Below are 27,010 nucleotides of genomic sequence, written 5' to 3' on the forward strand. Positions count from 1 at the left end.
ATTTTCTGGGATAAGGAAGAAAAGGAAAAATACAAAAGTCTGTATGCCAGTCTTGGAAATATAATCTTGCAAGGGTATTCAAAGGAAAATATATAGAAACTGGGTCAAGGTCAGGTTATAGGACACAAAGAAAGGATCAAGAGGGGACCCTGTGTACCTGTGTGGCTATCCCAGTCACGTTTAAAGATTTCATAATACCCTGGGTCTGCTAGGAACTCTGATTTTTTCCCTATCTCTGTAAAGGGTTAGTAAAATACAATTCTATACAAATATTTTACAACTACTAGAAAACATCACAAAATTTTACAACACATCTCTATTTTAAGAAAATTCCTGTGTTGTGCTTGCAAGTATGTACTAATTATCTATCATGCACAGACTTGACTTTTCTCTACAAACATCAATCCCTACAAAAGCCATTGTTCACTGCAATGTTCATTAATGATTATGATCCATCCTACTAGTCTACAGTTACTGCCACCAAAATGAACTGACCTTTGGGTCTGTCTAAGGATGCAGGCAGAGTTGGGTCACTGACCCCATACTGAGTTTCGGCCTTGACCCTAAACTGGTAATCTTGGGTGGGTCGTAAACCTTCAATCATGTAGTTGGTGTCACTAATTCCACTGGTCAGCCGGGACCAGCCTGGGACATGGGGCTCCTATACAGTTTAATTGTTCATCATTAGTAGTAAAGTACATGAAGATAAGAAAAATCAACATTTTAGTCATATTACATTGAAACAAGTCTACTTTTACTTTTTAAAGCTACCTTGAAAATTCATCATCTTGTAATTATAGTATTTATTTAATGTGGACATAAATAAATTCTGTATAAATTTGCCTTGCCTTGATTTCTATGATATAAGTAATAGGAGTTTTCTTGGCATAGGCTGGGATTCTAGCTGGAAACCATGACAGCATGGCTGTTTCTCCACTGTCCCTGATTCTTGGTGTTTCCATTGGCAACTTGGGTGGAGCTGTAATGATGTACAAGATGTAGAAAAGATAGTACTGGATGTACGTTTTACACATACCTTCAAATAATATCTTTGTAAATTATCTTTTCAAAAAAACCTATCATTTGGAACACACACAGTCATAATAACAAAAAGTATCCAAAAAAAATTTCATGAGTGAATAAAATCTGTAAAAATTGTTTTCTTTACTTTTGTCCCTAAAACAAAAATACATATCAACATTCTGTAAAACATTGATCTATTCCTGATAAACTAACACATTTATACGTCAGCTACATTAGTTACTGGTTATTTTCTATGTTGTTTTAGACCCTTTCATCAAATAACAAAAAGGTTGTTATTATTCATATATTAATTATGATACATTGTAACTATCATTAATTATCCTATCTACATAATTTCATTTTTATCAAACCATTTTCAGTCTACTGTCAGTGAGTATATATTTTACTCCAATTAACACAACTTGTATTCTTTAAGCTTATAATTATATGCTATGTCAATTTATTACTGAAATTAGATTTTGTTATTTAAAAATGACAGACTAAATTATTTTCAAACACATTTTTTAACACTATAAATTATAAATTAGTTGTTAACCTGAAATATTAATGGTTGTGATTCCCTTTGAATGGTATGTTTGTGTAACAACATTTGATAAAACAAGACAAAGGGAATATATCTGTGGAGAGTCATTTAGACAAAACACATAGGATTGGTTGTCATGGAATTGATGGAAACATGTATAAACATTAAAAAAGTCAGGGTCAGGGGTTAATCAATATTTTTCACACTCAATAAGGTAGACAAAATTATGCATCCAATTTATAAGTTCAGAACATTTTCTGGTGTAATGATAAAGGAAATTGTGTAAATAAAATATCATGTGTGGCCATATTTGTGATGGGGATCTTGAATCTTGACTTCTGACGTACATGATTAAATTGTGTTAGTTAACAATTCAAAACCTCTCATTAAATTGATTTTTAATGCAAAAAGATTAAATATCCACACTCCATTCAAATCAAACAGCAGAATACCTTCATCAATGGGTGTGTCTGAAATTCAAAACATGGGAGGTCTAACATACAAAATCTACAAAGTTCACTGCAATTTTCAATATAGTGGATAGAATACGTGTTCTATATCATATACACAGAGTAAATCTGATAAACGATTTTACATGTTTGTATGCAAAGAAAATGAAAATTAACATGCAAAGTAAGAAAAACATCTATAAATAATAGGTACCAGTTCTTGAATCAATTTATAATTTTTCGGGGGGCATATTTAATTTTTTTCCACAAATGATCAAAGAATACAATCCTGTTCTACTTTCAAATGATAGATATTACAGAGACAGAAGTGCAGAAAAGGTAAATAAAATCATCTAACTGGTCTCAATGCATAATACAAAGTGAATATATATGAAAGTCTACATATTTTTCTAGAGGATGTGACTACTTGTGTGTACTGTTGCATCATGGGATAGAAATAGAATGTACCTAGATCTCCCAATGTGACCCTGTACTGTTCATCCCAGTCTTCTCCCGAGTCGTAGTCATCAGACAGCTCTGAAATACCAAGGAATTCATAGATATATAAACAAAGATTCACAGCAAAAAGAAAATTTTACCACTAAGAAAACGAATGCATTAACAATAGGTACACACCAATGGGCCTGTGTAGAGAGACGGGAAGACTCGGCTCACTGCAGCCGTACTCATTCCAGGCACGGATCCTAAACAGATAATCCAGTCGGGGGTGGAGACCCTTGATGTCTGTGTTGGTGCTGGTAAGGCTAGTGACCAGTTCACGCCAGTCCAGATTTGGAGGGTTCCTCACCTGCAATTCAATCCATACTTGTAACCCTAAGCTTTTGTGGCAAAGCCACTTTTTCATTTTTAACTTTGAGAAACATCTGATTTTTCATACATTAAGCAAAGACAATATCATTCATTTGTACCGTAATAGTATAAGTGATATCCATTAGTACAGTACTTGTAAATGTCTGTTTTCTAAGCAAAACTTTTCAAAACTAATTTTAAAAACATATTTTTCATACTTAGACTACCAGAGTAATTGTACCTCAACAGTGTAGGTAAGATTACAGGTGTCTCGGATCTTGTCGGGGACTCGTGCCCGCTTCCAGGTCAGGGTGACACTCTCTGGACTGATGGTGTATAACTCGGGCTTCTCAATGGGCAAACGAGGAGGAACTAACAGAATTATACAGATTATTCACTACAGTAAGAACACATGTATATGCTTTATGCAACACAAGGTCAGAACAGAAACTGAATGAAAAAATATTTACATGAGCTTATTATCATATAATCTTATATGCAATAGTTACTGGATTGTAGAAACTTATCATTGCATAAAATTGTTTTAAAATCATGCAGAAGATTTTGAAACTCCATGCTGGCTGTATACTTACAGTTTCACAACTGCATACTTACATAAGTCTATGACAGGCCTAAAGAAATACCAGTTTAGAAAATTCAAGAGTTATCAGAGGCCCTATATTGTGTGCACAGAGATACATACTGTAGGTGGTGAGGTGGTCGATGTAGGATCGGGAGGGAACACTGTAGTCCTGTTCAAACACTTTGTATTCATACGCTTTAGAAGGTTCTCTCGTCATAGGCACTGTATCAAGAGGAGGAGGAAACAAGACATCAAATCAATGGGACAAACTAAAGATTTCAAAGAGTGGGCAGAGTCAATTAGAAGAAATAATAGGTACTGTAAAGTAAGGACCAAACTAGAGATTATAGAAAAATTAGTATATTAAAAGTTTGGTTTTTATAAATAAAAACAGAGAGTTAAAGTATGCATATAAAGAAAATGTTTCATTTTTTTAACCAAATCAATAGATACAAAATGATAAACAAAATGAAGTGGACATAGAAAACTTGATACTGATATAGGCTGAAAATATGCAATGAAGTAACCAAGTGATAAGCCTGGCTAATCCATAATATAGGGGGAAAACAGGAAATAAATGGGTCCAGATATCAGCAAGTAAAGTATAAGTATTGCTGACATTTCTTGCTATTCAGTGGAGATGGGAAGATAAAGACCGGTCCTTATTAGATGAAAGTTGTAATGGTTACATTAGTTTGAAAGAAATTAGACAGGTTATCTCTCAATGTGTTAGATGATTGTAAGATGGCACACTGTCTTCACTGCATTACATTGGAGAGATAAAATAAAAACCGTCTGAATTGAGGCAGCAAACTTAGCATGCCTTCACAACATTCAGTGTGTAACTTAAGGCAGCATTTGGTCAGTTTATGGTACATGGTGACAGGGAGCATGCCTGGGATATTACCCAAATCCTCAATTCTCTCGAGCCAGTCCTCAACATTCCCAGTGTACTTCAGGAAAGCCTCAATGTCAAACACAGGTTTCTTCCTGCCCTCAAACTCCTCAATTTCTTGCTCCTCTGTCTCCCCATTTTCTGAGGAGTCTGAACCCGACTCTACAATTACTCCAGGATTGAAGACCTTAGATGCTCTGGGATTTCGTCCATAAACCTTCTCCATGAATTTCCTGTGAAACTCCATCTCCTCATTGTCCGGATCAAACACAGAGACTGCCTCCTCATCCTCTTCTCCAATCACTGAGAGCTGAGGTATCCTCCCATCTACGCTGTACTCCTCATCACTGGAGCCCTGGCACTCACAGCAGTCACAGGGAGTGTCATCCTCAATCGAGGACTCCTCCACATGCCTCCTCCGCGAACTGAAGATCTCAAGTGGAAGGAGCTTCCTCAGTTCTGCCATGATATCTTCATTAGTTGTGTTTTCCACCTCATCATCAGAAACTTGTTCTTCTTTCACCGTGGAGTCAGAGCTTAGAGATTTGCTCTCGGAACTTTCATCAAAATCAAACCTTTTATATGTTAATTCTGGGGATTTCTGATCCTCTTTTGATCCTGTGGAATTGCTGGTAGGTGAGTCTGGTCCTGAGAAACTTGTAGAGATAAATTGTATGTCATTTATCTGCCTTGGTTCAACACCCTTAGATATCTGGATGTCTTTTTCACTTAATTTATCCTTCTCATCCTTCTTGGAATGTGTCACATCTGTGTTCAGTTTCTTCTTAAACTCCTGTATTTTGGTATTTGTGATGTATTTTGAAACATTAAAAAAGCCTTTGTCAGACAGCTTTACCTCAGCATCCTTATCTTTGTCCTCACACACATCTGTATGGTTTTTGTTTACAAGATTTGCTGAAGATTTATCACCCCGTCCCTTGTATGAAACTGAATCATTTTCTGGTCCAGAAAAACTGGTAGATATAAACTGAATGTCATTGTCATGCTTTGATTCGACACCTTTAGATATCTGGATGTCCTTTTCATTAAGCTTACTGTCTTTCTTGAATTCATTCACTTTTTTATCTGTCTCAAGTTTCACCTCGGCCTTTTTCGGTGGGATTTTAATTTTCGTCTCATCTGATGGGATAGATTTTGTTTCTTTGTTTGTGACTTGTCCTTCATTTTGCCTGGACTTGACATTTCCCTGACTTTCTATGACCAAATGTTTTTTCTCATTTGAACTGATTATAGATGGTTCTTTTTCTTGTTTCTCATTTGAACTGATTATAGATGGTTCTTTTTCTTGTTTTTTCAAACTTTCTCCCAAACTGCTGACCTTCTGTATAGTTTTCTCCGTTTCTGACGAGTGAACATTTTTATCCAGTCCTACTCCTGTCACAGCTCTAGATTTTTTTAACATTTCTGGTCTACCTTTGACCTCTGATTCATTTGTTGTTTCTGGTACTTTTGGTTCTGGAGTATTATCAACTGCTCTTGACTCCTTTGCCTTGATCCTCTCTTGATGCTTTTCAATGGCTGTTGCTTTAGACCTCAGTTTATTTCTCATTTCAGCAATAATAGAGGTTTGTATTTTCTTTGCTACTTCCTGTGCATACACTTTTCTTTGATAATCTTTATCCACATCTTTAAATTGAACTTTTTTCTGTGTTTCCTGAACAGCTGATTCATTCCCTGCAGTGGCCATTTTCTTTCTAGTTTGTTTTGGTGAGCCACTAGAGTGTTTAACTTCTTTGCCATACTGTGTGTTTTTGATGTTACTCTGATGTTTAGTCTGATGGCTTCCATTTACTTCACTCTCCGTGGAATAATTTTCTTCAGTCTCAAATGTAACTTTCAGAGTACTTTTAGGTGTTGCTTCTCCCCTGGTAGACTTTTTCTCATCAATCTTTGTGCTTTCAATGATATCTTTATTATCGGTTTTTCCTGTACAAGTTCCCCCCATCTTTCCTTTAAGCCCATTTTTATTTACCCCATTGTCATTTCCACTCTCATAAACATCTTCATTTTCATTTTTGGATTTAACATCTGTTTTTGCCTTTGCAGACTTCAAAGCTGGCAACACAAATTTATGCCTGCCCTTTGTTTTGGTCTGCAGAAGGTCAATTTTGTTTGACTTGGTTTTATTTCCAGTGCTTGTCTCCGTGTCTTCATTGGGTTGACTTTCTTTGAGTGACAAAGTCCTCTCACTCTCCTGTAATGAAGTAGAATCCAAATCTGACTTTTTCTTTGAGTTCACAGAGCTAGTCATAGAAATCTTTGGCAAATTCAATGATTTTTCATTATTATTCTCCTTTAAGTCTAATTCCTCCATTTTTAGGGATTTACTTTCACAATCCTTGATATCCCCTGTCTCTATTTTCACAACTTTTTCATCAGGTTTTCTGGCAATGATGGATTCATTTACCCTTGATTCATGTATATCCTTCATTTTCACTTCTGCATGTTCAGTGTAACTAACAGGTGTGACATCATTTATCGTAACAAACTCCCTCAGTACTTTAGCCTTTTTCCTAGCTGTACCACTGTCCTTATTTTTGCCTGACTCTTCACTGACATCTGTTTTTGCTTTAGTACTTTTATTGTTTTTTGATACGTCATGTGTGGCTTCTGTCGAGTTAACACTTCTATTTTTAGCTGAGATTCTCGGCTGTATATTGACACTTTTGATCTCCTGGGGTGGATCCTGCACGTTAGCATTATTCACATGTTTTTTCTCTGACGACGAATCCTGTTTGTCTCCATTCTGACGTACTCTGCTGGGTTTCTTCAGCTCAGTGTTACTGTCTGCCTCTCGTGCTGTTTTCAGCTTTGTTAAGGAATAACTTGTCGCTTCCTTTCTATCTAAATTACTCAGTGAATCTGTGACCCCTATACCCTCTACTTCATTTTTAGCATTAGATTGCTTTTTCCTGTGTGTGCCTAGCATTGATGTACCTTGGCACATCTCATTTGATTCTTTTTCTTGATTGACAAGTTTTGATTCCTTTGCACTGGATCTTGTGTTCTGTGTACTGTGAACCTTATCGTCTGCTTGTGAGTGAAGGTTTACGTCAGAGGATGAGATACTTTTTGTGTTGCCTGTGTCCGGTACAATTGTTTTACCATCTGCTGTCTTGCTTGTGTGATGTCTATTTTTAGATTTCTCTCCCTCCTGTTTGATGCTCACTTCTGTGGTTTGTTTATCCATTATATTGGTCACATTGTCTAATGCACTTTTATCTAACTGTGCTCTTTCTTTAGGATCTTTATTTGCTAATTTTTTAGACAAGTTATTACTTGGTGCCGTTCTTTTTTGAGCATCTTCCAATTCAGTCTGGTATTTGTTTATTTGGTTTGGATTTCTCTGAGTTTTCTTGTCAAAAGCATTATTTTCATTTAATTTCAAATCTCTAGTTTCCACACTTTTAGTGGTTAATGCTGAATCTTTAACTGAACTTGCATTGTCAGTTGAGTTTGACCCTAAAGCTTTGGTTTCTTTTACTGCATAATTTTTAACATTCACTGAATTGCTTTTCTCTTTGTTTTCTATTCCTCTCTCCTTATCTTCCTTGAAAAAATTAGCATTTAATTTATCAGTTGGATCCCGAGCTGTAATATAGTCCTTATGACCCTGAAATTTCTTTTCACTGTCCTTGAAATTTTCTTGTCCAACTTTCTTGACCTGTATGTCCCTACCACCTGTTTTATCATTACTTTTCTTGTGATCTTGACCTCCTGTAGTTGTTTTCTCAGTATTCTTAATATCTGAGACAACTAATTTTTTGTCCTCTTGATTTCTAGATTCTAGTTCTCTGTCTCTTGTATCTAAACCTCCGGATTTATTACCAGTGAGTTTTATGTCACCTAATTTAATGTCTTTATCTTTAGTGCCCCCTGTTTTCTTGTGATCCAGATTAATGTGTCCTTGAGTTACATCTCTACTCCCTGGTCTATTGTCCTTAAGACTGTCACCAACGCCTACTTTATTGTCTTTTGAATCCTCGACCTTGGACTGATTGACCTTGAGATCTAGACCTACTGATTTAATATCCTTGAGATTTTGACCTCTAGACTTATTGTCATTGAAATTTGGGACCTTTGTGTTAATGTCCTTGAGATCTTTGACTGTGGTTTTATTGTCCTTGAAGTCCTTGATGTCTTTCAGATCTTGACCCACTGATCTTGTGTCCTTGCTACACTGGTCTCTGGCATTACTTTTTTCAATTTCTCGATCAATTGATTTATTGTCCTTGACACCTTTCACTCCTCTGTCCTTCAGATCTTTGTCTACTGACTTCTTGTCCTTGAGACACTGGTCTCTGGTTTTACTATCCTTATCAATAAGATCTTGATCAACTGGTTTATCATCCTTGACATTTTGGGCTCTGGCTTTACTGTCCTTTAGATCTCTACCTACTGATTCATTGTCCTTGAAAATCTGAGATTTTGTTTTACTGCCCTTTGGTTCCTTATCTTTTATGGGATCCTGGTCACCTGGTTTACTTTGTTTAACATCTTGACATTGATCTGTTTTGTTGTTGATAGATTTTGATGGCTTTTGAAGCTTTCCTTTGGTTTGACTAATTACATCCTTCAGACATATATCATCACTTTTTGTTTGCACTGATTCATTCAATTGAGCTTTTTTGTCCATTTTCCTCTCATCCGACTTTTTCTCATTAGATTTTTTGTCTGTGACATCAGTTTCTTCTGCTTTTTCAATTGTTGTAGAAACAGATTCAGAAACAATGACGTCTGACTTTATAATGTTCATTTTCAATTTTTGTTCTTTTCGTTCATCTTGCAATTTATCTAATGAAGGCTTTTTGTCATTTTCAAGGTCAAGGGTCTTTGACATATCTCTTTCTTTGGCTTCTTTTCCCTTTTTGAATGTAAACTCTTTCTGTTTGTCAGTGCTGTCATATTTCCGTGTTTCAGTTGTAAACTTTTTGCTTTTATCTTCTAAAAGTTGTTTTTCTTGAGTTTTTTGTTGAGCACTATTGTCCAATTTTTTCAGTTGATAAATGTTTGTGCTTTCTTTTTCTGATACTAGTGATTTGGTATCCTTTGGCTTTGTCTTAAGACTTGCTTTCAAATTGCCAATGACATCCTTAAACCCTGCTGTATCTTTATTATCTATAACATTCTGTTTTGAATTGTCCGTCCTCCTTTTGGTAAGTGTCGGACTTATGGTCTCTTTTTCAAAGTTATCAACTTGTTCAGTTTTCTCAAGTTTAGGCAGACATTTAGGTGAGCTAATTTTCTGTTCTTTTTCTACTGATGATATAATTGATGGGCTTTCAGGTGCCATAGTTGTAGTTTCATGTATTTTTGAATTTCCATCAGTCACAGACTTCTTTCCAACGATTCCTTCTCTGCTTTCTGCAGTAATTTCAGTACTTGCTACCTTGTCTTTCTTTTTGTTCTGTAAATTTGCCCTCGCTTGCTTCAAGTCTACTTTAATATCTGTCATCTGAGTGATGTCATCTGATAGTGCTTGCTTTTCTCTTCTCTGTTTTGGGGACCCTAATTTAGTAACACTCTTTGATGACAACTCATTTCTATTCTCTGTCATTTTAGTCATCTCTTTGACATCAGACCTATTAGACACTAAATTGTCTTTTCCACTATCTTTAGAACTTTCACTCCCTTTTGTTGTGATGTTTGAACTGGAATTAGAACTCACTTCAGCTTTCCTAGGTTGATTAACGTTTGAACTGCTCTCTCCCAGATTTCCAGTTGACACACTTGACTCAGTCAGTTTGTTTTTATCAACAGAATTTTTTGTATTCTCTAGCTTCTCTGTTTTTATTGTGGTCAAGTTGACAGACTGTTCATTGGTTTCTGATGTTGATCTGAGTTTGTTTTGTGGTTCAAACAGGATTTCTTTTTGACCATCTTTATCTTTTACAATTTTTTGCTCGAATTCTTTTTCAGATTGCTTACTCTCTCCTCCTTTTGCAGCAGATTTATCCAAGACCTTGGTGTTGAGTATTTGTGAAACAGGAACTTCTTTACTTTGGGTCTTAAAGTCAGACTCTACTTCTGATTGTTTCATTTTTGTTTTTGTATCCTTCAATTTTGTTAATGGAGATCCAATTTTTGTATCACCTCCCTTTAATGATGAGTCATTCAGCATCTTCATACTTGTTCCTCCTGGATTAAATGAAACTTTTGTGTCAGAGCCTTCTGAAGAAGACAAGGATTTACTTCTATTTTCTGATCCAATTTTACTATTCCTTTCACTACCTAGTGATTTATGCTCTTGTGATGACAACTTTTCAACTGCATTTGACTTACTTTCCAAGTGTTTTGCTATATCTGGACTTTCTTGTTTCTTCATTGGTTTTGGACTCAGTTCCTGTGGTTTGCTGATGGTATTGTTCTGTTGGTCTGACTCTGAATCATCACTTACACCATGCAGTCTTGATCTTGTCTTTCTGATTAGATCTTTGAAAGTTGTGTTGGTCTGATCCTTTTGGGTTGCTTGCTTTCTGTCATCAACAGTTTTTGATTCTGTCCTTTTCGTGTCAGCTCTATCAGAGTTTGTATCACTTTCAAGTACAGAAGGTTTAGTATCATCACTTTTATAATGCCCACTATTGTCTTTGACGCTTTTAGACATTGAGTTATGATCGGTAGAATTTTGTTTTTTCTCATTCTGAGTGGCTGCAGGGCCCTCATCTACTTTTTTGTTAGGCTTTCTTTGGTCCAATTCTTCAGCTATCTGTATATTACTCTGAGCAGGATCTTGTTTTGCTTTCTGCAAAACAGGTTCTGAAGGTGGCAAAAGTTCAGGCAAAATTTGTCCACCTTTCTTTGATTCTTTGGTATCTTTCGAAGAGCTGATAACTCTCATGCCTTCCTTCTTATGGGTTAATTCTTTTTCTGTAGAATATTCAAATGAAGTGTATTGACCAGATGAAAATGGATCAGGAGAAATTTTCCCTTCACTGAAAACATCAGGGCTTTTCAGGGAAGAATCTGAGCTTGAACTACTTTTTCTCCTTAAGTTCTCCATTTTATAACCTCTTGGATCAAGTTTGGCAAAGAGTCTATCCCTGTTAAACCCAAAGTTTGACTGATTATCTGTTCTGTCTTTACTATCAGTAGCCTTTGGTGATTCTAAATCATTTCTTTTAACAACTTCATCTTTGATCACAATAACTGGAATTTCTTTTCCTGTTGCCTTTTTATCTTCTAGGAAAGAAACTTCCTTCGAGATTGGCGAGCTTTTTGTATCATCTTTTGATCCCTGCATAAACTTGTTTGCATCCCCTGCTAAATTTTTCTTGGTGTTTACAGCACTGTCCTCTTTTTTTACAACAGAGATTTCACCAAGATTCGTTTCTTGAGCAACAGGTTTTAGAGTCAAAGTAATAACTTTACAATCACTACTGGAGGTTTTTCCATGTACAGTTCTCTCCTGAGCCAATTTTTTCTTTCTGCTCATCAGGGTGTCATGATTGAATTCTGTTTCATCTTGAAAGGATGACATAGACTTGGTGTTCTCTGGTTCCATAATAGATTTAGAGCTTCCAACAACAATTTTTGCATGTTTTTCTGATATTTGAACTTTCTCACTATCAGTACTAGAATGTGTCTGTCCTGCATCTTTCTTGGTTTCAGTTTGTTTGATATCACTGGATTTTGCTTGAATTTCACCTCCAGCTTTGGATATCTTATCAATTGATGACATTGTTTCTTTTGAAGTGTTATGACTCTGCCTCTGAATTTTAACTTGAGATATTTTTTCATCTGACCAACTTTCTTCATTTGGAACCTTTTTCTTTTGTGCTTCTGTAGCAATCTCTTCATCAACATCTTTTATTGTTTTGATTTTCTGTGATTTGCTGGTCATATGATCACTCTCATTTGATTTAGTAGTTGCTTTTCTATCTGTACTAGAATGATCTTTAACACAACAGGGTGAATCCTTGCTACCAGATGTCTCTAGTTTGTTTGAGACCAGAAGAAACCGGACTGGAGTCCTTGACCTTGAGCGTCTGTCTCTTCTATCCTCTTGATCACTGACCAGCCTCCTATTCTGACCTCTCCCCTCTCTTTGTCCACTTCTTGCTCTTCTCTCCTCACAATCTTCACTAGCTTTATCTTTACTGCATTTCAAATACTGCTTTTCTTTGTCATTCGTTCCCTCCTTTTCATTTTTCTTCACCTCCACATCAACTTCAGTCATTTTTACAGAGTCAAATTTCTTGTTAGATTGGGATTCAGTTTTAGCTCCAGCATTTATTTTGTCAATAGTAACATTGTCTAATTTGTTCTGTACCTCTCTATCATTCATTTTTCCAGTTTCCTTTTTAAACGCTTCTGTTTTCAAGTCTACAGCTTCAGCCTTAGAAATGCCTGCATCTCGAACTGAAGCCTTGGAGCCAGTATTTACATCCTTTGGTCCTTTTACCATATTTTCACAATCATCACTGATCCTTGACACTCCTTTATTTGATTTTGTCTCTCTTCCTTTCATACTAATATTATCAAAATCATCTGTTGAAGAAGCTTCAATAAAACTTGAAGCCCCTTTTTGGCCAACAAGAGAATTTTCATTCAATGAAAGTCTCCTTTCAAGAGTACTTTTGTCTTCTGAAATTCTCTTGGGCTGGCCCATCATCACAGAAAACGTCCTCTGACCTGATTTGACTACAGCGCCACCTGTAGCTTGAAGTATCAAATGTCCCCCCTCGACACTCAGAAACATCTTTTCATCAGCACTTACGGACCTCTTAGAAATACTGCTATGTAAACTTTCTTCTGTTTTGATGAAGATATCCTGTCTTTCATTTGTACTTTGATTCCTTGGAAATGTTTGAGATGAGCTCTGATTGGAAAAATCTGAATCATTGCTTTTTTCGTCTTGAATTGTTACAGCTGGAGGGTTATTTGATGAAATGCAGGGTTGAGTTGGAATGTGTTGAACATCACAGGCCTGTCCAGAACTTAATGTATCATGAGATGTCAAATCTTTATGGGATTTCTCATCCTGGATGATTGGGGTAAAATAGTTTTCCTGAGATGAGATGATTTGTTTCCTCTGAATACCTACAGAGTGTCTGTCTTGGTGGCTTTGCTTTGTGTATGAAACACTTTCTTCAGGACTTTTACCGCCAGTATCATGGACAGACGAGGAGTTTCTGTTCCTGTTTGGACTATACAATCTTTCCTGTGAAACTAGAGGACTTACATCTCTGTAATTCCCTCTTTCAGAAAATGGACTGTGTAGTCTGTCTGAATATGAAGATCTACTGAATGGACTAGGTGATCTGGTTGCTCTCAGGTCTGTCCTGTCAAGAAAACTTCTGTCTTCTCTGTAATAAGACAAAGAACTTCCTGTGGGAACATGTCTATCAACACTTGTACTTCTCCTTTGTCTTTCTGAGGATAACAGGATTTCTTCATCATACTTGTGAACATATCTGTATGATAAACCTTGACTTCTGGCTCTTGATTCTTTTTGCCATGTTGAGTGCAAAATGTCTCGTGGTGAGGACAAGGTGTCTCTATGTGAGGACAACCTATCTCGTGGTAAGGACCAGCTGTCTCGATTTGAGGAAAGACTATCTCGATGTGAGGACAAACTGTCTGGATGTGATGACAATCTGTCTCGATGTATTGACAAACTGTCTCGATGTGAGGACAAACTATCTCGATGCAAGGAAAAACTGTCTCGATGCGAGGACAAACTTGGACTGGTTGACCTTACACTTGCTAATCCATAACTTGGGGACAGCAAGTCCCTTTGACTTCTAGTAATAGACATTCCAATGTCCCGGTTGGTGTAGCTTGGGGAATGTAAAGGACTTTTGTCTCGATAGGGAGACAACATACCACATCGCTCATAGCTTGGAGACCTTGACAGCCTCTCATTTTCTCTAATAATGTCATTTTTAATGATAAGGCCTAGGTTTTTTCTCAGTATGGGTCTGGGCTCCATTTTCACTTCCAGTATGTAATTCTGCATCAAATGCATTAGAGTTTATGAATACATTGGGTCATTAAGTTCACCTTTTCATTTCTTTCCTTACCTGTTCAGCCATACAGTATTTATACTTCAGCAAAAATAAAATGTATGTGTACTTGAAATTATTAACACATGTATATGTACGTATACTTGTAAAAAGTTTCAGAAATAATATTAATGACATCTACACAATATGCAGAATAAGGTCATATCATCTTAGACCAATTTCTTGCATGTCACTCAAAATTCAAGAAAAATTTCTAAATTGTTGAAAAAAATCGATATTGATGTATAACCGAATCAAAATGTACTCACATCTAGACCTGTAGTAGGCAATGGGGGGAGTGGGCTCAGTCAGATCTCCATTCTGGTCCTCAGCTCGGATTCGGAACAAGTAGTCCTTTTTAGGTGTGAGGTCCGTGACGGTGTGCTCAGTCATGGTCAGTCCCTTGACCAAGGTTCGCCAGTTCTTGAGTGGGGGTTCCTGAACCTCTATCTGGTAGGTCAGGGGGACGTCCAGGTTATCGTACGGGGGGATAAAGACTCGGCGCCAGCGTAGGCGAGCTTGGTAAGGTTCCTCCTCCCAGATCTCAGGTCGAGCAATAGGTACACCTGGGCGAACTACAAAAAGGCCAGGAGAATCTAGTCAAACACAGGTTTTTCCAAGCATCATCTGAATATACAGTTACTTAATATATGCTGAACCAATTACTTAATATATTTTTATGATAATATGACTGAAGCTTTATTAATATATTTTCCACTAATGACATCTATGTTTAACTTGTATATGGGCATCCAAAGCTAATTTTAATCAATCAATAAAAAATTGAAAGTGTACTCACAATTTTGAATGTCTTATTTATACAGATTAAATATTATTTCTACTTACATTGGCTTGAAAATATTGTAATCCATGCAAAATTATTCAATCATTTCATATCAATCAAACTTTGAGCAAAAAACAGAAAAAAAATGCTGAATCTTATTCCTATTCCTGAACCTTATTATGAACCACACAAGAACTTCACAGCCATTAACTGCATTAACTGCAGCAGATATAGGTATACAGTTGCATAATTCAATCAAGTTAATAATCCTGCATCTCGGTATATATCAGGGCACTCTCTTTAGTCGGTTAGGTAAACCCTGACTGAATCAGGCAGACTTGATGACATATGGTAATCATTAGAGTTATGTCCAATGCTTCACACTTGTTAACCCTGATCAAATTCAGGTGTGTGGATCCAAAATACATGGACCAGGCCTGATTACCTGTCAGCCTAACTCAGGCTCACATAATGACAGTCAAAGAGTCTCCCAGTAATAGAAACATTAATTTGTGAGAAGCATGCACCATGCTCAGCAATCTGACATGCTATTTGCTGTGGCAAATAACCAACTTGTGAAATTGAATATGATCTGATCTGGAAAAATAATATCAACAGCAAATTGCTATTTTCTCAGTACTTATTATCTTGAACATGCATGTAGAGTTTTTTCTAGAATATTTGTACCAGTAATCAATGGTTGTGACTATATCTCAAGTTTAGGCTGTTTCAGCACAATGGTTATTACTGTCCCAATCAATTCCTTCTTCAATCTAATTAAAAATGAAAATCTATCTCTTAACATTTCAAATAAAAAACAAAAAGATGTGCCATGTGAAATGCTACACTAACTCATTTTTATGAACCTCCCTATTTTGACCTCTTTGAAGTAGCAAGGGTTCAAATGAATAAAAAAACACACATCATTGTGCAATACTGATGCTAATTTAAGCCAAACATTAATGTTAATGTGTCTGGTCAGAGGGTTCACCAGCACAGAGCTTTGGCAGATTCTAGCTCCCTTGGATGGAGCTAGGTGAGCCTATCTATCTATCACCTTGGCCAGCATGATGTTACAATTTACTGACCCAGAGGTTTATGGTCAGAATAACATGGATGCATTGGTTTGTAAGGGGTATGTACAGAGGAAAACAGAACATGGAACTATACCAATAGATGTACAAACAATTTCTGTACTTTTGATGGTAAAACAAAGCATCAGTCAAGTCTACAGCATGTAGAAGTAGATGTTCATGTACTGAATACTACAGAATTAATTTATAAGCTTTGTTATTACAATCTTCATAAGACTGGAAATGTTACCTCAACGGTTGTTCCTATTAAAAGTTTTTTCACTCATTTTTTAAAACAACTCTCATTAAATTATTTCATCTGATTTTATCTTTAATATTCCGATTTATAACAATGCAACATTTTGTTCAAAATCCACAAAAACCTATCTATGGGTTAACTTTCCAAATCAAAATTTTTTTTTTTTAATAAAAATAATCTATTTCCCCCCCTCCTTACTTTGTTTTAATATACTTGATATTATACAGAGGTAGCAAATAACGAGAATACATGACCATTTCTACATAATAAATCTGAAATGCATGTATTAAATCACACTCATCTTATCCTATGACAATAGGAAAACAGGGCATTGTTTAGCATTAAGTAAAGAATTTCCATGCAAACACACCTCAATCAAAGAGCAATACAATGTACACACACTCACACAGGATCTGTACCTAATTAAAAAATAACAAAACAAAAATTTGGAGAAAGAAAAGAAAGGTTGAGAGGACACACTCATTAGTTACCAGTGATGAAAAGATGCTTCCTTTAACACATAGCAGCCATTAAGTTCAGAGGGAGCTGAACAGATTGACAACACATGGTTCAGATATCTATTGGGGCTCTACAAGGGGGAATTTTCTATATACAATGTGTTCACATGGCTTGCTATTGTCATACATGTTGGGGTTCAGTAGAGGGTGAATTTGTGCAATGTGCATGTAATAGAAGTTTGAAATACAACTGAATAAAAAAACACAGGTGATGTGCTGGGACATTCTAAAATAAGAACATATGTATTGAATTGTTGATGCAAAAGAAAACTTTATGAAAAGAATTTAGATTAAATATCTAACATGCTTAAATTATATAAACATTTAATTCTTCATCACAAAATAACTTATTGAAGGATATCTTGTTTTAAACCAAGACATCTATATAATTTGGAGGGGAAGGGGCACAAAAAATTGTTACTGCAGGTAACAAGCAATAAAGAATATTTTACTTCATATTAGAATCAATAACAATAATGTAATAAACACTTAATTCATTTCACCTGTAGTAATGGGGTTTTTTTTCTTTAAGAAATACATGTATTCATAAAAAATGCTCTATACCAATATTTAGCTACCAGTGACTGCAAGTATCCAAGTATTTCACCAAAATATATTAGATTTCCACTTGATGTCTTTTTGATAGTTTTCCCTCTGGCTGAGCGTGTATGAGATAAGTAAATAATTACTGCTGTAATTTAAATCTCCCCTCTCCCCTTTCATATGATCCTAACCCCCTGCTGCCTGAACCACAGCAATCAGAATCCTAACCCCACATCATCTCATTCCCTGGAGGCTGAGCAGTGATACTTATCTTTATCTATCTGGTCAATATTTCTGCCAATTAGTCAGTGATTAACAGTGTGAAGATCTGGAGAAAGTATATCACCTGAAGGACTGACCTTGTGTGATGCTGTAAGGATTTTCTAGCTCTCTGAAGGGCAGTGAAACTTGAGAGTTATGAAGAACATAAAAAAATCAGTTTTAGGATACTGCTTTTGGCTGCATGGTTACAAATTCATTGACAGTAAGTCTGATATTGTGAACCATATATCTAGCTGACACAATAATCACAAAAAACCAGGAAAGAAACACCAGAAAATAAATTTTGTCTCAGACCCATTTTCTCCAGTAGCAATCCTGTTGATAAGGAGAGGGAGTAATAAGCTTTGGAACTTGTGCCCAATCCCATTGTGTTTATACAATAAAATATGATCAAACCAAACCAATACTTTAGTTTAACACATGATAAAAGTCAATGTACTCCACCATATTGTAATGACCTGTTAGACACATTAATAAAGGAATTACAGAAATCAGTCTGATAGTTAATTTAGAGAAAATAGAAAAGAAACTGGGAAGAAATAGATTTGTAAGGAACATATTGGTACCATTGCTTTGTCTGCTCCTGCCAAGTACATGAAATTTTGAGGAGAATAAAACTTTTATTCATCAAAAGACCAGTCAATGACAATCTAATCTCAGAGGAACAGACATGATAATCTGATTAATCAGAATTATCCAATTGCTAGTATACTTTTTGTTATTGAATTTACATTTTCAAAATTATTAGGTAATTTCTTGCAATGAAAATAATATTTTATAAAGCAATATGTTCCTCACTAAATAAATGTAAAGATAAGAGTAGATAAATTCAATAACAGAAAACTGGGTCAAAACAAATTTACCCCTGCTTTGTAAAACCTTAAGCCACAGGAATTCTGGAAAAGGCAAGAGATGATAGTGAGAAATTAGGTTAACTGGTTTTAAAGTTCTATATTTGTTATTTTCTCTTTATATAATTGATCATTTGTAAAATTTAAAATTTTTCTGTGCATTGAAATCATGAATTGAGTATAATAATTAATCTTTCAATGATGTAATTTTTATCAAAATCTATCCTCAGAATACTTTTTTTAATCATTAGATAAATTAACTATCCATCAATTTTCAAATTAGTTACCTGATTATGCTAACTGAGTGTTATATTTTCATAAATATACCTCCCTTTAGTTTAAACACATCTTGATTAATAAGTATAATGGACATTTTTAACATTTTTTATTAAACACCAACAATCACAAAACATCAAAATGGACAAATTAAACATGAAACAGTATTAATATAATTAGCATGGGGACGGGTTATGAAGTCAACAGAAAGCAGTAACTGTATTTAAACACTCTAGATGTCAACAATTTTTTAACATTATACCATTTAGTTTACCAGTACATAAAATCTTAATTTATATTCCAACAATTCACACAGATTTCAATCTGAATAGCATCACTGTGCTAAAGCAAATAGTATCCTCTTTCATATATTATTGCACCTCTGACATATATTTTTGCACCTCTGGCTTATTATTGCACCTTAGCCCATTGTTATAACATCAATCCATCTTTACAAATGTAAAAAAAAAAGGGATAAAAATGATATTTAAAATTTTATAAACTTCACAGCAACATCAATAAATGAGTGTTTTATAAAACAGATGAATCCAGGGACCTCAATTATTTCACAGCAAAACACTCTTTTCTACACAATTCCATCTAAACATTTCCTTCAACATACCCAAACATGTCATTTGAAAAACAAACCATTGGTACAATTAACAGTATAATATTTTCTTACCCACTGAATTCAGAAAGTTTTAAGAACTTTACATGCTTGGTGGCTGACCTAAGACAATCCATTCAGGCATATTATAAGAGAAATTCATCTTTATACATGGATCTTACCTGAAGATGATTAACATACCAATGTAATGTTGTGGTACATTTTTTTGCAGATTTGGCAGGTGGCTTTCACAAATATATATATATAACTAAAGGTGACATGCTTCAGAATACATGTTGTGCATATAAGCTTCTAACATGTGCAAGTGCAGAGATATTGGGATATATTTAACACATTGTTTCTACCAATCACATCAAGATACCTAAAGCAGAACAAGATATACAGTGCACATAATGATATACATACATAATTTGGCACTATCTAAGATGTACAGTATAATTTCTCTACAGGCAATAGTAAATATACACTGCTTTCTAACCTGGAAGCCCACATAAGATGCAGTCTGTCATATTTGTGAAGTTTTACGTCATGTTTAGTAAAGAATTTGCACATGTCCATTCATTTGACACAGCTAGCAGTAGCCTATGCCAAGTGTTTGATGGTCTGACTAGCAGGTGTCCTAAGCCAGGACAATTTTTCTTCCTCTCCTGTGTCCTCTGACCTCGAGGATTCCTCAACAACCTGTTTTTCTGGAACTCCTTTGACTGTCTCCTCCTTGATAACTTTAGGTTTTTCCTTTTTGGTAGACTCACCCTTTGTCCTCCCCTCACTGAATTTCTTCTGTCGGGTAGACTGACCTTCATTCTCTGAGTGGGTGGGGGGAGCTTTGGTGGAGGAGGAGGCTGACGATTCAGACAAAAGACTGTCTCTGGAGGAAGCTCTCTGTTTTAAGGATTGCTTGGTAGGAGGGAGATAGGTTGTGTAGGATACAGAAACATCCTTCTTTTTGTGGGTGGATGTGCAAGGTTTTATTGGAGGGAGGCCAGTGAGGATAGCTGAGGCACTTCTTGGTTTAAAACGGGAGGGGGAATCAGATGTAGAGCCACTCCTTGATTTTATCATAGACTGAGTCACAGAAGAGCTCCTTGATGGGAGATAACTGTGAGAGATTGAGGGGGTTCTTGACTTGTACCCACTCTCTGCAATGGAGACTGACCCAGACCTGATTGACAGAGTGTCAAAATGTGTTTTGGCCCTTGAGGGGCTTCTTGTAGTGGCCCTTGAAGGACTTCTTGTAACAGTCCTTGAGGGGGAAGGACTAGTGTATGTAAAACGAGAAAGGGCAGAAGTTGAGAACCGGTCAGGTGTCCAGCTCCTACACTCACTCTTTCTGTCATACTCACTCCTGGAAGATATGTAGTCAGTACTCATTGAGTACTTCCTACTACTTCCTATGTTGGGCCCCACTGAGTAGGAAGTCCTCTCCCGGGAGTAATCAGTGTTGTACTGTCTTGATCTACTGCCTACTCCTTCATACCTAGTAGGGGAGGTGTAATCTCTGGACACAGAGCGAGCTCGTCTGGATGTGTCCAACAAAGAAGACTCTCTGTATGATGGGGTGTAGTTAGAGGTTCGTGTCAGACTTGTTGAATTTGTTTGTGTCAGACTTGAACTTCTTCGTGTCAGACTTGAACTTGTTTTAGAGGTGATAGAGTGTGAATACAGATCATGGTAGACTGATTTACCAATCAAAGACAGAGAATTATTGCGATAGTCTCTTGAGTAAGGAGCTGAAGACAGTGAGGACTGTCTAGCATGACTAGAGTACAGATCATATGTCGGTCTGGTGGCCACTCTGCTAGTTCTAGAAGATCTTAATGATTCTCTGCCTCCCCATGAGTGGGGGCGAGGGAAATAGTACCTCCTCTCAGGGGCTTTGTACCTTGAGGTCCTAACACTGGCCACCTTGTATTGGTCAGACAGAGCAGTGGTGTAAGAATCAGTGGGCACATGTCTATACTTTAACCTGTCTGGCACCAGATGACGCTTCTTATAAGACAGATCTGATGCAGTGTAGTGTGAAATGTTGCGTCTGCTTGACAAGAAAGTATCGTCTGTAGAAACAAATGGTTTCCTTGATGTGGATGTGACCTTTGATTTGGTGTCAAGGACAGAGGACAAGATAGGGGTACGAATTGGGGTAGGAACAGGCATGCGGGAGTCAAGAGAGAGTTTTCTGGGTGAAGTTGGTCTTCCCACAGAAGAAGAGAAATCTCTCTGGTGAGTAATCGATTCAGGTTTCATGATACGATGGAGTGTTTCCATGGATCTGAACTTCTCCAAAGCTTTTCCAAAGTCAGCCTTTTTCTCCAGTCCTTGAATCTTTGGTTTCGGTGGCATTGTTTTCTCCACAAGGAATTTGTCTCTCCTTGATCTAGGGCTTAGAGGTGGTGGCTTATTCTGCACAGAGATTTCTGCCAAGAATTTCTCCTTCAAAGATTTAGTGTCTGTCCAAGCCTTGATGGTATTCTTTTTATAAGTCTGTACCTTCTCTTCAAATTCCTTGCGTCTCTTGTCAATCTTATTAAGCTCAGCCAAGAAGAGGTCCTTCTTGGACCGAGTGGCTGTAGGCTTTTGGTTAGTGCTAACTATAGGTGATACTAGCTTACTAGACAAGTCGGTATAAGCGCTACCATGACTACCTGTGACGAGGTACAACTCACTTGGTTTACGGTACACTGGGATGTAGGGCGACGGCGAGGATAATCCCGATGGATACTCAGCACGCACACGGAACAAATAATCTTGGTGGCGTTGCAGGTTGGAGATGCGGTACGAGGTGCCTCTGACATTTCTGGCCACTGGTTGCCAGTCATAACGTGGTGGAGTCTGGGCCTCGATCAGGAAGGCCAGTGGTTCTTCATCATAACCATAGGCTGGCACATCTACCATTTTCCATTTTAACTCAACATAGTCATCTTTCACATCCACAAGTCTTGGTGAGCTTATTGGTGTTTTGGGCAATACTACAAAATAGATTATATAGATTTTAATCATCAGAAGTAAAAATGATGTCTGATTTACATTAATTAGTCTGTAACATTCATCAAATAATTTTGAATTCTCTTTAATGAATCAGGTTGTCTGTTTAAAATCAGGTATTTTCACGTAGTAGTCCTTCCTGTGTTTTCTTTTTCTAATGATTCAAGACTTTTAAGCTATACCTGGCCTCCTGTACAGAGAGATGGCCTTTGTGTAGTCTCCTGGGCCCTCATCATATACCCCTCGGACTCGGAACTCGTAGTCCTGTCGGGGTTTGAGTCCCGTGATGCGGTAATTAGTGTCTGGTATGTCATGTGCCACTGGTCGCCAGTCATGTGCCGGAAGTTCACGCAACTCCAGACGGTATCTGCGTGGCAAAATAAGTGGATCCTCCACATTTCCTCTTGGCAGTGGTAACCAAGATAACCTCACTGCATCAGGTTCCACATCATACAACTGTGGACGAGCCACTGGGAATCGAGATGGTACTGAAAACAAACACCAGCCAAAATTGGTAATAATTTATAAAGTCACTCCAAGAAAGATTTAAAATCCAGCATATTTTTTTCAACAAAACCTTTTATATTAATTATAATCAATACATAGAAATGAGCCTTACATCTGAACCTGTTGAATGATATGGGATAAGTCGGTTCACTAAGTACTTTCTCTGCCTCTGCACGAATCCTGAACAAATGATCCTGGTCAAATGGCAGTCCAGTGAGCTGATAGTTTGTGTCTCTGACTCCACTGGCAACTCGAGTCCAGTGCCTCTGGCTAGGCTCCCAGCGCTCGATCTGGTACGTGACAGGGCCTTTGTTGAATGGAGACATCGATTTTGTTTGCCATTTTAAGCGGAGAGAGCGACTGGTGTCATCAATGTCTGTGATCTCTGGGATGTCAACTGGTGCCTTCCAACCTTACATGAACAATCACATTAAACAAAAATGTAGTGCACTTTTCTTGCAAATATAGACTAAAAATGCTTTTACAAATAATCCTGTTTAATACAATACAGATGAACACTTTAAAACAAAACCTACTTTTGACTCCCAGCATTTTGACAGGGAGGGTGGGCCTGCTGAGACCAAACTCATTTTCTGCTTGGATGCGGAAACTGTAGTCCTTATCGTTTCTGAGATTGGTGACCTGGTAGAATGGATGTGGTATCCTGCGGACCAGCGGTCTCCAGGTGGTGCTAGGTGGTTCCTGGACGTAGATAGTGTATGTAACAGGACTGCTTTCTGACATGTACAATGGGAAGTCAGCAGGTCGCCATGACAACCAGAAAGAACCAGAGGGTCCAATGTCATAAATTAAGGGCTCCTCTTGAGGCAATGTAGGAGCAACTGAAAATATACACATGGAAAACTATTCATTAGCTGTCTATTGACAAAATGGTTTAAACACAAATAAATGACAACTTTTTTACTCAAAATATAAAATTCTTTTTTTAATTCAACCTTCTTGAATTTAGACTAAAAGAAACTTGGCACTTCTACAAATTTTGTCACCAAAAAAGATTAATCTTAAAAATTGTCTCACCAGCTCGTTTCTTGACCACAACAACTGGTGTTGGATCACTGATGCCCATGTCATTCTCTGCTCTGACCCTGAAACAGTAGTCTTTGTCTGGGTTCAGATTGGTGACATTAAAGTCGGTGTGGGGTATTCCCTTGGCCAGTGTCATCCAATCGGAGCGAGGCAGTTCCTGGATCTCCAGGCGGTAGGTGACAGGAGAATAGTCAGTGATCCTTGACGGCAGCTCTACTGAACGCCATTGCAATTTCAGGGAGTCTGGTCTCAGTTCAAACACATAGGGCTCCTCGTGGGGCATCCTTGGGGGACCTGTAAGGTAATGTATTAGACATTCTTTAATGAATACAATGTTTAATATTCTTGAACCTTGTTTCAACATATTCACCACTGTACATGTGCGTATTACATACAGTACCTGTACAACCATGATGTTGCCCTTTAAGGGCCCTTTCATTAATTAATAAATTGAACTGAATTGATTAATTCACCACTCTTTTCATTCAATATATAAATTTTCTACTCACAAGCCCTTCTTTGCAGATAGACAGGCATAGATGGCTCTGTCATAATGTTGTCTGCCTCGGCCCGAATCCTAAACAAGTAGTCCCTGTCTGGTCTTAGATTGGTCACATGGTAACTCGTCTTGGGGACGTTGGATGCATAGGTCCTCCAGTGACCTCTCTCTGGTGGGTCCTGGATCTCTATGCGGTAGGTGACCGATGGCATGTGAGTGGTGTGACTGGGCAGGGTGGCGGGCTGCCAGGATAGCACCACTGAGTCTGGGTTAAGGTTGGTCAGGATTGGCTCATACCGTGGGAAGAAAGGCACTGCAAGGAAAAATCAGTTGATCAAAATTTTGGCTCTTAGTTCTTATAAATTTCATAATCGAATTTAGCAAATTGTACAAACTTCCCTATAAAACATTTGAGTCACATTATGTACCAGCATGTGCAAATCACTATCCTTTTTCTTTTTTTCACTAGATTTCAACTACTGAAAGTTGCTTTTAAATTAAATCGTACCTGATTTTCTGTATACAGTTACAGGAAGTGATGGCTCACTATTTCCGAAATCTGTCAGAGCTTTGATGCGGAACTGGTACTCCTTGTCTGATCGCAAACCCTTCACCAAGTACGAGGTGTCATGTACATTCCTTGCCAATGGCTCCCAGTGAGAGCTTGGAAGAGTCTTCATCTCCACCATGTAGCGAATTGGAAGTTTGTGTCTAGCAAACTGTGGGAGCTCAGCCGGTCTCCAGGACAGCTGAATGGAGTCCTTACCCACCTCTACTGCTTTTGGCTCTTGTGAGTACAGTCTTGGTCGTACTGAAAAATGAAATAGAATCATTTCATATTTCATAAGCATACTTTTTTTTGCACGAGTCAAACTATAATGTAACTTGCTGATGGATGTAAACATTTTAATAATTTGTAGTAATGTGACATGCGTATATGGTTTTAATCTTTTAGGAACTTTCATTTACCTACAAAATATGTGCATAATGCGTTATAATAGTACCTGGCATTGAAGTCAGAGTCACATAAGGCAGAGGTTCCAAGTTGTAGGTTGGAGTACTTGGAGTAACTCTGAACAAATAGTCCCTGTTTGGGCGTAAGCCTGTCACATGGTACTGGTTGTCTGGTACGCCAGTAGCAATAGGTCTCCATTCACGTGAAGGTGGCTCTTGCATGTCAATCCTATAAGTCAGTGGCACAGTAGGGTCAATGTAAGGTCGCTGCCATGACAACCTCAGAGACTCAGCCTGCAGATCAACAATATCTGGCATTCTGGGAAGAATAGTTCTAGGAGCTGTGAAATAGAAAAATACTAAACTCATCCAAAGATAACAGAGAAAAATAAATCATAATGTTTAAACTTCTTGAATATACATGCAATGAGAAAATTCAATATAATTAATAATGATGATGAAGCTAACCTGGTAGAGCAGTGAGAGACACTGGAGGCAGGGGCTGTAGAGGGCCCAGGCTGGTTTCTGGAATGACCCTAAACATGTAGTCTCTGCTGGGTCCCAGGCCTCGGATCCTGTAGCTATTGTCAGTGATTCCCGTGGCCAGCGGTCGCCAGTCCATGCTCTGGGGAGCCTGCATTTGAACCTGGTACCTCAGGGGGCGCTTGGTGTCTGTCACTGGGGGTTTCCATGTCAGCCTCAGGGCATCCGAGTCATCATACAGGAGCTGGGGCATGTTTGCTAATGGTCTGCTTGCAGCTGAAAGAAAATGGAAACATTAGAGTACAAAATTATATCTTTATGTGAAAAAAACCCCAACCATAACAAGTTTTAATGATATTGATTTCGTTCCTACATTCATTATTTTCACTTTCAGTGAATTGTTAATATCAGAGAAATTGATTTCCTTTTCAAAAAATTGAATTACTTACATTCAAAAAAAAATTTAAAAGGGGATCATGTTATTTTGCTTCGTTTTTTAATAAAGAAAAAAGCTTTATTATACACACACTTACCAGGCAATGGTCTTCTGTAAGAGACAGGCAGAGCATATGAGGGAGGTGTCATTCCGTATGGAGTTACTGCCCTTACTCTGAAGCGATAGTCTCTGTCTGGCAGCAAGTCAGTGACTCGGTACCGAGTGGTGGGTAAACCTGTCACCACCGGTCGCCACTCATCTAGTGGTGGCTCACTCATCTCCACCATGTACAGCAGTGGTTCTTCATCCGAGTGGTAAGGTGGTATCTCCACTTTGTTCCAGGCAAGGCGGACTCCTTCAAAGTCGGGTTCTGTGTCCTCCAATTCCAGCCTGTCTATTGGGATTCTGGTGGTAGCTAATGAAAAAACAATCCCATGAAAAATGCATTGTCAGAGAAGCGTTATTAATGTATTATAAGATACTCATTCCAAATCAGGTTGGATTTTATGAAAACTTGTGTGCATTTCAACTTAATCAAAACCAGGAAGCTTGGACA

At 37.4% G+C, this 27,010-nt stretch overlaps 3 protein-coding genes across 8 annotated transcripts in view; 1 reads left to right on the top strand and 2 right to left on the bottom strand.

Moving 5' to 3' along the window:
• LOC128192651 (cleavage stimulation factor subunit 1-like) overlaps positions 1 to 12,841 on the top strand; it is a 42,775-nt gene extending 29,934 nt beyond the window's left edge. The window contains exon 12 of the mRNA XM_052865516.1: positions 12,828 to 12,841. The gene's annotated coding sequence lies outside the window, so the exon portion shown is untranslated. The remainder of the gene's footprint in view (positions 1 to 12,827) is intronic.
• LOC128192633 (titin-like) overlaps positions 1 to 27,010 on the bottom strand; it is a 69,801-nt gene that overhangs the window by 9,951 nt on the left and 32,840 nt on the right. For 3 of the 6 annotated variants that reach the window (XM_052865471.1, XM_052865470.1, XM_052865472.1), the window contains exons 34-53: positions 26,552 to 26,869; positions 26,004 to 26,294; positions 25,586 to 25,876; positions 25,090 to 25,392; positions 24,592 to 24,894; positions 24,074 to 24,376; positions 23,572 to 23,877; positions 23,148 to 23,447; positions 22,711 to 23,016; positions 22,210 to 22,512; positions 18,655 to 18,687; positions 14,602 to 14,907; positions 3,530 to 3,631; positions 3,068 to 3,198; positions 2,653 to 2,824; positions 2,485 to 2,553; positions 2,020 to 2,037; positions 849 to 979; positions 496 to 661; positions 158 to 235 (exon numbers count right to left, since the gene is read on the bottom strand). In XM_052865471.1, the coding sequence (XP_052721431.1) occupies positions 158 to 235; positions 496 to 661; positions 849 to 979; positions 2,020 to 2,037; positions 2,485 to 2,553; positions 2,653 to 2,824; positions 3,068 to 3,198; positions 3,530 to 3,631; positions 14,602 to 14,907; positions 18,655 to 18,687; positions 22,210 to 22,512; positions 22,711 to 23,016; positions 23,148 to 23,447; positions 23,572 to 23,877; positions 24,074 to 24,376; positions 24,592 to 24,894; positions 25,090 to 25,392; positions 25,586 to 25,876; positions 26,004 to 26,294; positions 26,552 to 26,869 (4,230 nt within the window). The remainder of the gene's footprint in view (positions 1 to 157; positions 236 to 495; positions 662 to 848; positions 980 to 2,019; positions 2,038 to 2,484; positions 2,554 to 2,652; positions 2,825 to 3,067; positions 3,199 to 3,529; positions 3,632 to 14,601; positions 14,908 to 18,654; positions 18,688 to 22,209; positions 22,513 to 22,710; positions 23,017 to 23,147; positions 23,448 to 23,571; positions 23,878 to 24,073; positions 24,377 to 24,591; positions 24,895 to 25,089; positions 25,393 to 25,585; positions 25,877 to 26,003; positions 26,295 to 26,551; positions 26,870 to 27,010) is intronic. The other 3 variants (XM_052865475.1, XM_052865474.1, XM_052865476.1) reach the window with 3 other exon arrangements.
• LOC128192634 (microtubule-associated protein futsch-like) lies at positions 3,638 to 12,821 on the bottom strand. The gene has a single exon (XM_052865477.1). The coding sequence runs from the start codon at positions 12,793 to 12,795 to the stop codon at positions 4,168 to 4,170; it is 8,628 nt and encodes a 2,875-aa protein (XP_052721437.1). The 5' UTR covers positions 12,796 to 12,821; the 3' UTR covers positions 3,638 to 4,167.

This window comes from Crassostrea angulata, chromosome 7 (assembly GCF_025612915.1).
Source record: "Crassostrea angulata isolate pt1a10 chromosome 7, ASM2561291v2, whole genome shotgun sequence".
NCBI classification, from domain to species: domain Eukaryota; kingdom Metazoa; phylum Mollusca; class Bivalvia; order Ostreida; family Ostreidae; genus Magallana; species Magallana angulata.